The sequence below is a fragment of the Vanellus vanellus genome (genome assembly GCF_965231255.1).
Source record: "Vanellus vanellus genome assembly, contig: HAP1_SCAFFOLD_114, whole genome shotgun sequence".
NCBI classification, from domain to species: Eukaryota; Metazoa; Chordata; class Aves; order Charadriiformes; family Charadriidae; genus Vanellus; species Vanellus vanellus.
Window position 1 is genome coordinate 401,776 of NW_028127383.1, and position 12,379 is coordinate 414,154.

The 12,379-nt window shown below is 51.6% G+C and overlaps 1 protein-coding gene across 1 annotated transcript in view; it reads left to right on the top strand.

Annotated features, from left to right (window-relative positions):
- Positions 1-1,746, top strand: part of LOC309685304 (sentrin-specific protease 2-like) — a gene marked incomplete at both ends in the record, with an annotated part of 66,364 nt that extends 64,618 nt beyond the window's left edge. Inside the window, one exon of the mRNA XM_082501094.1 lies at positions 1,732-1,746. Within this exon, the coding sequence (XP_082357220.1) occupies positions 1,732-1,746 (15 nt within the window). The remainder of the gene's footprint in view (positions 1-1,731) is intronic.
- Between the last annotated feature and the right edge of the window lie 10,633 nt (positions 1,747-12,379).

Consider the following 12,379-nt stretch of genomic DNA (forward strand, 5'->3'; position numbering starts at 1 on the left):
CCTATTCTTCTCCCCGCTTTAAAAACTAGTGCTGTATTTAGCCTTGCAAAAGCCTTTCTTGTCCAGAGGGTGAATTCTTGAGAATTCCATGGGACAGGACGGATATAGAGCTCGCTTCTCTCTCTCCCTCTCCTGGCAGGTACTGCACACCAGAAGAAAACTCTGCGGAAGAGGAAGGAGCAGTGAAAGAAACCATCGCAGGGGTAAGCTTGTGTTATTCCCAAGGAAAATAGAGCTCTTTGTGATGAGAAACTTCAGCACTCTTCACATGACTTCCTCAACAATATCTGTATTTGCCCAGGTTGTTTTTCCCCGGGAAAGCGGGAGCGTTATTTGATGAGTAGCGCTATCGCCAAGTGTTTTCCGCTGCCGTTAATTTTGTTTCTGGACTATTAGGAGCACACTACACTATACGGTTTTGATTCTTCCCCTTTCACGTGTTGGGTATAGCCTCAAAATCTTTAGCGCACAGACTTGGTTGACCTGCAAAGCTGGACTGGGGTGTCTTTAGTCTTATCTTGTTTGCTGGGATAGGAAGTACGTCTCTTTGACTTTCACCTCTGGTCAGGGTTGAGGTCAAAAATAAAATTTTAGTCATGGTAATCAGAAATAGTAGTCTCAATCTCAACTTGATACCTACACGTGGAGGCTTTGCTGGGGTTCTTAACGCTAGCCCAAGGCAAAGGAGCTTTCTGCCTCTCTTGCCTCCGAGTGCAGCACTCCATGGGTGCACAGTTGGAATGCAGTCGTCAAGAAGAAGTAACTTTGGAGTTTGCTGGTTGCATGGGTGTACAAAAACCCTTCCAGTTTTCTATATAAGCAAGATTTTCTGTCCTGTCCCCAAGGAAACAAATCTGTGCTTGATTGCTAGCTTAATGTCCGTTTGTCTAACAGAGGCAGCGTGGCACAGAAATCTTAGAAGATGCCTTATTCCGAGGACACCCTACACCTGTTCCGTCCAAAAAGTCAGCCAGCCTCGATGTGGAGGAAAAGAAAGTGCCAAGATTGGGAAAAACAGCGGAACGCTTTCCTCCGCTCACAGAGGTACCGTAGGCGACAGTCTGTGAGACAAAAGAGAAGGTTGTGGCAGAGCTGCAAGGAAGTCCTCTTCTTCTCGGTGGTTCTTAAGGCGCTTTGAAATCTGAAGAACTTGCATTGAACCTGTTAGCGAGTGGCTGTGGTTGTGGTTTCACAGTGCGAGGGTCAGCACTAAAGCTGCTTTGAAGGATTTTGTGTGCTCCCCACGCTCCTTCAGTTGTGCTGCCCTAAGGGTTTGTGGGCCTTCTGTTAGCGGGACGGCTGCCTGAGTTTCCCCCTTTGCCGTTCCCTTTGAAGTCCCCCACCTTCACGTTCTTTCAGGCTCCTGACTTAGCTGCCTCGGTACGGAGGATGCCCGCTGGGGTTGGCTTAAACCTGGGTATTGCGAGGGCCGCAGCAGCACCTGGGAAAGGGGGTTGCCAGAGTTGTGTTCCATTTTCAGCTGCTTGAGCGTGTTTGCTAAGTTGACGGGTTTTATCCCCACGTCCTTGGTGAAAAGAAACGGCAGCAAGCCTGGGCTGTGAAGTTCAAAGTTAGGATGCTGAAACCAACCAAGCAAGGCAAAAGCGCTATCGCTCACTGAGGCAGGAAACCGTCGAAGGCAGTTTCTCTGTCAGCTGAGCTGAATTTACAGGCCGTGTTTCAGTGGAAAGCTGCCCCCAGGTCAGCGTGCTCCATGCTCTGTTTTACAAGTCCTTCTCCATTTAATTGTTCCTTTCAGGCCATGGAGAGAGAGGTCAGTGCCGCATTTGGCAAAGGTGAGCCAGATGAGATCATGAGCAGTGCCTTCAAACTAAAGGTCACTTGCGAAGACATCCACACGCTCAGGAACCTTTGCTGGCTAAACGATGAGGTAAAACCAGCTGCAGCACAGGGCTAGTCTCACTCAGCCTTTATTGAAAAATACCCCTCCGCCCTGTACAGAAGTCGCGTCAACGTTCTTTGACGACCTCCGCTGCAGAGCCTAGAAATCTCTGTACACTTCTTATTTGAGGTGTTGAAGGGTCGAGCGTTTCGGGAAGTTCCGTTACTTCTTGTATGACGCAGCTTCCAGGAGTTCGTCCGGGTTATTGGCGTGGGTGGCAGGTGTTTTGATCAAACTGCCGATGTAGCCCCGTGTGAAATCCTGGGAACAAAAGCCTCCAGCTGAGGCTGGAGTTCTCTGCGCTGCGTGCTTAAGGGTGGCCAGAAAAGACGTGGTGCTGTATTTTTGGTTGGGGAAGGCAGCGTCATATGTTTACACCTCACGTTTCCTCTTTATGGTACAGGTGGTTAATTTCTACATGGGTCTGCTGATGGAAAGAGGCAAGAAGGAAGGCTATCCAGCGGTCCACGCGTTCAGTACTTTCTTTTATGCCAAACTAACATCTGGTGGCTACGAAGCAGTAAGAAGATGGACCAGAAGTGTGGATGTCTTCAAGCAGGACATCATCTTTGTGCCTGTGAACTTGCAAGCACACTGGACACTAGCCGTGAGTCCCACGGGCTTTTTCTTTAGAATTGGACGGGGAGCAAAAACTGGCAAGAGAAGTCATGTAGGTGTTGGGGGGTGTGCGGCACAAGGTTGTGCTTTGCCTAACGGTCACCTTTTAATAACAGGTCATAGATCTGAGGAAGAACACCATCACGTACTTGGACTCGCTTGGGCAGAAAGGGGACAAGATTTGTCAGACTTTGCTGTAAGTAACCGCTCCGTCACTGCTTTTCTGGTGTGAATGAGGAGAGGGGTTTTAGATTTAGTCCCTGTAAGGCGACTGCCAGTTTTCACGTGGCTTGTAGATAACCAAGCAGGAATCTTGGAGTTGCTTGCTGCGACTTGTCTGGCATCGACTGCTTATCTGCTGTCACAGTGTCCCCTGCACCCAGGGTCTGGGGTGCCTGGATTCTGCCACCTTCCCGTGAGAGGCACAGCCAAATACGCCATAGACCCGTGGCACACGTGTGCCGACTTTGTTAGTCGGAGCCCAGGATGTGGGATCAAGGCACCCGGTGGAATTACGGCATTACAGTTCCTTGCTTGGTTTGTCTCTTTGTGCTCTGATAACATGTGATTTGGGGCTTTTTGACCTCTCCGAAGCAATGGAGTCGTTGGCCTCGTTCTTGACCATTAGCTCACAGCCTCTCCCTGTGTTTGTAAGTTTCAGATTGGGATTTTTCCTCAAAATCAGCCTTAAATCAGCTGCGGTGAGGATCCTCTGACATTTTACCGTCCTGCCGTCCGTCTTCCTGTGATCCTTCAGCCGCTTTATTTTGTTGTTGGCCTAAATTACAGAGATGAAAAGGGATTTTTTTTTTCCCTTTTGTTTTAACCAGCCAATACCTGCAAAAAGAAAGCTGGGAAAAAAGACAGCTGGAGCTGGATGTTTCAGAGTGGACTCTTCACAGCATGGAGCCACGTGTACGTGAGCACCACTTGGGTTTGAAATGGGAACTGTAAGTGCTTCTTTGGGGCCCAGATCCTGGCACGTGGCAAAGAAAGGGTTGAGCTGATGTTTCTCGAGGAGTTGATAGTAAAAAGCAGTCCCTAAAGACCGGATTTAAGAAAGGCCACTTAAGAAAGAGGCGGTGCGAACCTTGAGACACCTCGCAGGGGGGAGGGCTGCTGCGCCTTCTGGGCCTGCCAAAAATTTGGATCGTAGTGTCCGAGTCCGGGAGGCAGAGGGGAGGGATGGTGTGCAGTGAACTGGGTCTGTTCCTCGTGGGCGGGAGTGGGTATCGGGGATTAGGCAAGTAGGGTCAGGAGTGTGCGGTGAGCGCAGTGTCGGTGTGGGTAATGTGCGCTGCTTCCAAGTTGCTTTTCTTTTGAGACAGAGGGAAATCCTCCATCTTCTTTGCATTCCTTAGGAGATCCCTCAGCAGCTGAATGGAAGCGACTGCGGCGTCTTTATGTGTAAATACGCAGATTACATCGCCAGAGAGAAACCATTCAACTTTAGCCAGGTGAGTGAAGGTCATAAACCCCTCCAAGCCCCTCTCGCCCAGGGACAGGAGCCAGGGAGGTTAGGCAGCAGCTCTTCATTGTGTCCGGGGCAGGGGCTGAGGTTTCGTACCCCGTTTCGGTGCGTAGTTGCTGGGATCAGAACTTCCAAGTGGCCTGGGCAGGGCAGAGCTGTGGTTCTCCATCCCCGCCTTTGGGAGCTGCTGCCGGTGAGATTCCTCTTGGGCAAGATACTGCCGCCAGCGGGTTTGGCATATCTGGGCTCGGTATCTTTTGGAGAAATGGCTTCTACCCTTTGACCAGTCAAGACACCGCTTCTTTTTATTGATTTCGTTTTAGACGGGTCTTTTATTAGCGTGCTTGTAAGCTGTCGCGCGGTCAAGTCAATCTGGTTTTGTCGGGTTGTCGTGTCACCCTCTTAGGAACCGCGTGGGGTGTTATACCCAAACGGTTGACAGTTCCTAAAGGGAACTTCCTATTAAGGACTCCGCTGGGCGTTTATGCGTGTTTGCCGCCTCTTTCTACCGTGACGTCATTATTTAATTTCTCTTTTCTTTCTCTTCTCTTTTCAGACTCACATGCCATACTTCCGGAAGAAGATGGTGTGGGAGATAATCCACCAACAGCTGCTGTGACACGTGGACTCTTAGAGTTCTTATTTTGATTACGTTTCTTCGACCTTAGTTACTTTTCTTAGGCCTTTAGTTAGTTTTCTTAGACCTTTAGTTACATTTCTTAGACGAATTTTCCTCTTTAGGTTATGAAGTAGAAGTTAAGATGGTTTATTCCCCCCACCTCCCTTATTTTGGAGACAGTAACTCTGGGGTTTTGGTACACAAGTTTTCCTCTTTAGCTTATGAAGGAGAAGTTAAGATGGTTTATTCCCCCCACCTCCCTTATTTTGGAGACAGTAACTCTGGGGTTTTGGTACACAAGTTTTCCTCTTCAAGTTATGAAGTAGTGGTTAAGACAGTTTATTTCCCCACCACCACCCCCCACCCCCCCTTAATTTGGAGACAGTAACTCTCTTTGAAATTAGCTAACGCACCTTAAGCAAAAGCCAGAAAGGTGGGTGTGACCTCGTTAAGGGCAGAGTGAAGAAGGAACATCGTCAACTTCCATGGCTGAGCCGCACGCTCGCGCCTCGCAGCGCACGCGACCACGTTACAGACAAATGGGAAACATCTGTGGTGGTGGTTACAGTTGTGTTTGCCCACCTTACCTTCCCAAGGACAACGTGCTGAACTACCGTCTCCTCAAAGAGAGTTTTCCTCTGTTTCTGGAATATCTACCATCTCCTTGATTCCTAAAACTGGATTTGTCACGACCACGGAAAGAAAGCGTTTACCATCTCTTGATTTCTCACCAAAGCCCCTGTCCTTTGGGCTGGTTTGGGGTTGGCTTTTTTTGCTGCCTCCAGGGAGTGATCTAATGTGAAAAGAGAAGTATTTATTTCTTTATATAATATAAATATTTATTTTAATAAAAAGAGCCTTAATGGAAGGAAACTCTCCCTGTGTCCTGGTTTGAGGTAAAAGAGAACCAATTTTGTTCAGTAACTTGGCTTCTTAGCTGGGCCTCTTCTACCAACTGAAATTAACTGCCTATTGTGCCGTCAGCGTTCACTCTCTCAGAGCGATAAGAGCAATGGTTACAGCTGATGCCCAGGCATGGGATGCAGAGAGGCTCTTGCTTATACTTATTGCTATAACCCCCACGGCCAACCAGCTTTGTTATTTGCCCCGTTGGAGGGTCGGAAGCGGAAAAGCATAGTGGGGTCCCACCTGCGGGGAGGAGCGACAGGACAGGTGACCCAAAACTGACCAACAGGGTATTCCATCCCATCTGCCTCATGCTCAGTAGAAAAGGGACCAAAGGGATCAAAGGGTTCTTCTACCTGGGGAATGTTTACTTCGCCCTTTGATAATTATGCTGATGTGACCCCATCAGAGCTGGGGCATGGCAACCTTCTGGGCTCTGAGGATAAGGACTGGTACCTTGTTAAGATCGTGATTTTGTTGTTGATGCTCCTGAATGTGGTGCAGGGGTGGTTTCTTGTGAAACATCTGTGCAGGGGGAGCTGGAGGGGACCGTGCGCTGCCGCCACTCAGACCCGCGCAGCCGCTCGGCGATCTGCAGCGGCGCGAACCGCGGCCCCGCCCGGCCCGGCCGCAGCTGCCCCCCCCGGAGCAACGGCACCACCGGCAGCCGCCTCCCCCACGGCACCGGGGCCACCGGCAGCTGCCCCCCCCCGGAGCAACGGCACCACCGGCAGCCGCCTCCCCCACGGCACCGGGGCCACCGGCAGCCGCCCCCCCCACCGCCACGGCACAGGCGCCTCCGCCGCCGCCTGCACCGGCACCGGCACCCGCACCACCGGCAGCCGCCCCCCCCACCGCAACAACACCGGCCCCTCCGCCGCCCGTCCCGGCACAAGCCGCGCCCCCCCCTGCAGCGGCACAAGCCACGCCGCCGCCTCTCCCGGCACAACCTACTGCAGCCACTACAACCAGTACCAAAACTACTCCAACTCCATCAAAATCGGTACAAGCCGCCCCGGGAACCAGGAGCAGGAAGAGGAGGTCAACTCCTTCCCCTGCCCCTTACCACAAAGACCACCTCAAGTCACATAGCTTGGGGGAGAGTTCTGAACAAGATCCAGGGGAGGGTCCTTCAAGACCACAGAAGGGAAAGAGACCTTTGAAAACAGACAAAGGCCAGAGTCCTTCTAGAGCAGATGCTGGAGAGGCCCCTTCTGGGGCAGCCTCCCCACAGGAGGACTCAGATGTAGAGGGAGTTGTTCAATCCTTCTCCGTGAAAGATCTGAGAAGTATCAGGAAGGACTTTAGTCGTCATGAAGGCGAAACACTTGTCTCCTGGTTGCTCCGATGCTGGGATAGCGGGGCAGATACCCTAGACTGAGATGGCAGAGAAGCTAGGCGATTGGGAAACCTGTCCAAGGATGGAGGGATTGATAAAGAAATTGGGAGAAAGACAAGCACTCTCAGTCTCTGGAGGCGACTGGTGTCAGCCATAAAGCGCAGGTATCCCTTCAAGGACGATATCGAATGCCGTCCAAGTAAATGGACCAACATGGGAAAAGGTATGAAGTACCTGAGAGAACTGCCTGTGTGAGAGGTGATTTATAGTGATGGGCAAGCGACAGTAGACCCTGATGAAATGCCATGCAAACGATCTCTGCTCAAAAAGTTTGTACAAAGTGCACCATCAACATATTCCCACCCATTGTCAACAATGGTCTGGGGAGGATCCGATACTGACACACCAACTGTAAATGAAGGGGTTAAGAAGGTACGACAGTATGAAGACAGTCTCTCTGGTCCCTTCTCTGTGGCAGCCATAGAAAAGCTGACTGTGACCACCGAGAAAATGACTGAGAAACTGACTGAGAAAATAGAGCAAATGACCCAGAGATTAGTTGAGCAAACCGATAAACTGTTTGATAAACTAACCAAGGTGGAGGAAAAACTCCATGCTTTCCCTGGACAGACTCATGTTGCAGCTGCTAAGAGGAAACGCCCTCCTACTCAAGAGAAAAACCACCCTCCGACTCAAGACAAATCAAAGCTGATGCGAGATATCCTGTGGGTTTGCCTCTGTGAATATGCAGAAGACATGAAGAAGTGGGATGGAGAACCTACCTCAGCCCTACAGGTACGGGTGCTTGAGTTGCAAAATGAAGTCGATAGAAGAAAGGATTCTTACAGGAAGAAGGTTGCTCCAACCTACGGTAGGTGATCCTACGGACCAGGTAGGAACCAATCTGATAATCGTAGGTACTACGGTCAACAGTAGAGGTGCCCTGCCTCCAGCCAGGAGGAGGAGAGGGACAACCGACTTTATTGGACTGTGTGGATTCGATGGCCTGGCACATGAGAGCCACAAAAGTATAAAGCCCTGGTGGACACTGGTGCACAGTGGTGGTGCTTTTTTTTTTGCTGTCTCCAGGGAGTTATCTAATGTGAAAAGAGAAGTATTTATTTCTTTATATAATTTAAATATTTATTTTCATAAAAAGAGACTTAAGGGAACGAACCTCTACCTGGTAATAAGAGAGGGTGATTTGTTCTTTTTTTTATTTAACTGAAAAAAAGTTGGATGTAGCGATGTGGTTTTTTGCTCCCTCACAATCCCCCAGGAAGAGGATTGGAGCCAGGAGGAGCATCGGAGCACAAAAGCCACGAAGCGATGGTCACAATGTGCTGAAGGGGCAATCGGGGAGTTGTTCAGCGGTGAGATGAGCAAGCAGCATCCCGAAAATCCGCCCCTGGAGAGGGGTTAGTGGTGTACGGACGCTCTCTGTGTTCTGTAAACCCCCTGTGGGGAGCCCCTGCTGCCCCCTTGGCAGCGCCCGGGTGGCTGTGACTGCTGAAAGCTGGTTTGGTGTGTTGAGGTGTTAGATGGGGTGGCACAGCCCCTGCCCACCCCGGGAGGGGGGACACCACCTCTCCGGTGGCACTGGATGGGTGGGAGGGAGGGAGGGAGCAGAGCTCTGGGAGCCATGGAGAAAGGCGTGGGGGTGTCCCTCATCGTGGCAGCCCCCAGCAGCCCTACCCCGCCACCCGGCCACCCCAAGGGACACCCAAGCCCCATCTTGGTCTTCTCCCCGTTGGGTGACGCCCTTCCACCCACCCCGGAGGTGCGCTCCTCTCCTGCGGGGGGGACGCCCAGCACTCGCCTGGCTAGAGAAGCACCCGGGGGGGGGGGATGGGGGTGGGTGACTGGGGGCATCTGAGCTTCCCAGTTACACGGGCGTAATTAGTGCACCATTAATAACCATTAGTAACCACTTTGGCTCTGCTAACCAACTGCGGCGAGGCCCCCACCCCGCTTTAGCACAGGCTTCCTGATGCCAACACCTCCCCGAGCCACTGGGTAAAGCTGCGCCTGGCAAAAAACCACCACCACCCCAAAAAAACCCCACAGCACAGCCCCCACTCCCCACCCACCCCTTCTCCCCCCATCACAGCCATGGGGCAAACTCCCACCACCACCACCCCCCAATCTCAGCTCGGCCATGACCCCCCCGAGACACTGGAAAGAGAGCAACGGAGAGCAAGCTCAGGCTCGTGTGAGCTGCAGAGATTTCTCTTTTTCTTGTGATGATGTTGTCGTTGGGTGGGGTTTGGTTGTTTTTTTTTCACGGAACACTTTGCAGTAGAGGACAAAAATATGGTGTCACAGCCCCTGGGGCCACACTGGCACCGCCACCTCACCCCCCCCCCCCCCTTCGCTCCCGTCCCTCGTCCCTCCTCTTCCCAGCGGCTTTCACCACTTTCCTTGCTTGGTTTTGTTTTGTGTTTGTTTTTTTTTTTTTTTTTCTTACAACCTTTTTTTATATTTGAGTTGGGGTTCTTTTTCCCTTTTTTTTCCGCCTTTCTTCCCCCCCTTTTTTCTCTTTCTCTTTTTTTTTTCTTTTCTCCTTTTTTCTTTTGCTTTTTTTTCTTTTCCCCCTTTTTCTTTCCACCACTTTTTTCCCCTTTTTTTTTCTCCTTTTTAACATTTCTCAAGCTTTCTCCAAAGGAACAGCCCCTGGCTCTCAGCTAGCCAAAGGAGACTACGGAAGAGCATTGGCACCCGTGGGAGTGGTTTCCTTCTCCTGCTTCACACTCGGTCGAGATCGTTTTTTCCAACTTTTCCAAAAGTTTTTTCCAACTTTTTTTTTTTAACAAATTAAACAACAAAAAAAGCTCCAAGTATCAGTTTTACAAGGCACACAAAATCTCTAGAAGGGAAACACAAACGCAAGGTGCTGAGGTATGAAAACCTGAGGTGTTTTTTTCTGTGTGGATGTGTGTGTGTCATCTGGGGTTGGGGGTTGTGTGTGCTTTATTTTTGAAATTTAAAAAAAATAATAATTTTGCTAGGTTTTTTTTTTGTTTTTTTTTTATTTTTTATTTTTCCCCAGCCCTGGGCTGACAACCTCTTGGAAATCCGGTGTTTCCCCCGTCGTGGTTTGGCCTCAGCCGGCAACAAAGAACCACGCGGCCGCTCGCTCCACTCCCGCAGCCGGGGGCAAAATCGGAAGAAAAAGGCAAAAAACTCGCGGGTTGAGATAAAGGCAGTTTAAGAGAAGAGCAACGGGAAGGGCAAACAATCCCAATAACAGCGGTAAAGGAATAGACGGACGCGATGACAGCGCCTCCGCGCACCGACCGGCCCCGCACCGCCGCAGCCCGCTCCCAGCCGCCACTTCCCGCCCCCTCCCCCGGCGAGCTCCCCCCAGCCCCGGGCATGGCTCACAGGGGATGGGATACCTGTGTCCCTGCCGGCTCCTCGGGGAAATTAACCCCATCCCTGCCGGAACCAGGACACCCGCCGCCCCTCTTTCCCCCCTTCTCTCCTGCAACCCGCATCTTTCAGCCGCGTCGGGGCGGTGATGGAGAGCGAAGGGACAGAGGGACAGCCGGGACAGGGGGACGCAGCAGATGCCAACCCCAGTTTGGGACTCAGGGAAGCAAAGAGGAAAGGGCGCGTGAAAGAGAAATGCCTCTTTGAGGAGACGGGATCCCTTCTCTTGGCTCATACAGGCACTGCTCTTCTCAAAGCCCTTAAGAAATCGCTTTTTAACGCTCCTTTAATTATTATGGGGGGTTTCACCCCCTGCTGGCAATCCTACATCCCTGCTCTACCGGGCATTAGAGAACCACTGGACTAGTTCCTGTCCTTTAACCTCGAGAAAAGCCGGCTTTGGCTAAAAACCAAACATCCTCCTCCCGCCCCCACCCCCTCTGAAAAAAAAAAAAAAAAAATTAAAATCCTTACCGCCTCCCCCCCGGAGCAACGGCACCACCGGCAGCTGCCCCCCCCGGAGCAACGGCGCCACCGGCAGCCGTCTTCCGCACCGCCACGGCACAGGCGCCTCCGCCGCCGCCTGCACCGGCACCGGCACCCGCACCACCGGCAGCCGCCCCCCCCCCCGCAACAACACCGGCCCCTCCGCCGCCCGTCCCGGCACAAGCCGCGCCCCCCCCTGCAGCGGCACAAGCCACGCCGCCGCCTCTCCCGGCACAACCTACTGCAGCCACTACAACCAGTACCAAAACTACTCCAACTCCATCAAAATCGGTACAAGCCGCCCCGGGAACCAGGAGCAGGAAGAGGAGGTCAACTCCTTCCCCTGCCCCTTACCACAAAGACCACCTCAAGTCACATAGCTTGGGGGAGAGTTCTGAACAAGATCCAGGGGAGGGTCCTTCAAGACCACAGAAGGGAAAGAGACCTTTGAAAACAGACAAAGGCCAGAGTCCTTCTAGAGCAGATGCGGGAGAGGCCCCTTCTGGGGCAGCCTCACCACAGGAGGACTCAGATGTAGAGGGAGTTGTTCAATCCTTCTCCGTGAAAGATCTGAGAAGTATCAGGAAGGACTTTAGTCGTCATGAAGGCGAAACACTTGTCTCCTGGTTGCTCCGATGCTGGGATAGCGGGGCAGATACCCTAGACTGAGATGGCAGAGAAGCTAGGCGATTGGGAAACCTGTCCAAGGATGGAGGGATTGTACCTGAAAGAACTGCCTGTGCGAGAGGTGATTTATAGTGATGGGCAAGCGATAGTAGACCCTGATGAAATGCCATGCAAACGATCTCTGCTCAAAAAGTTTGTACAAAGTGCACCATCAACATATTCCCACCCATTGTCAACAATGGTCTGGGGAGGATCCGATACTGACACACCAACTGTAAATGAAGGGGTTAAGAAGGTACGACAGTATGAAGACAGTCTCTCTGGTCCCTTCTCTGTGGCAGCCATAGAAAAGCTGACTGTGACCACCGAGAAAATGACTGAGAAACTGACTGAGAAAATAGAGCAAATGACCCAGAGATTAGTTGAGCAAACCGATAAACTGTTTGATAAACTAACCAAGGTGGAGGAAAAACTCCATGCTTTCCCTGTACAGACTCATGTTGCAGCTGCTAAGAGGAAACGCCCTCCTACTCAAGAGAAAAACCACCCTCCGACTCAAGACAAATCAAAGCCGATGCGAGATATCCTGTGGGTTTGCCTCTGTGAATATGCAGAAGACATGAAGAAGTGGGATGGAGAACCTACCTCAGCCCTACAGGCACGGGTGCTTGAGTTGCAAAATGAAGCCGACAGAAGAAAGGATTCTTACAGGAAGAAGGTTGCTCCAACCTACGGTAGGCGATCCTACGGACCAGGTAGGAACCAATCTGATAATCGTAGGTACTACGGTCAACAGTAGAGGTGCCCTGCCTCCAGCCAGGAGGAGGAGAGGGACAACCGACTTTATTGGACTGTGTGGATTCGATGGCCTGGCACATGAGAGCCACAAAAGTATAAAGCCCTGGTGGACACTGGTGCACAGTGGTGTTGGGTTGTTTTTTGCTGTCTCCAGGGAGTTATCTAATGTGAAAAGAGAAG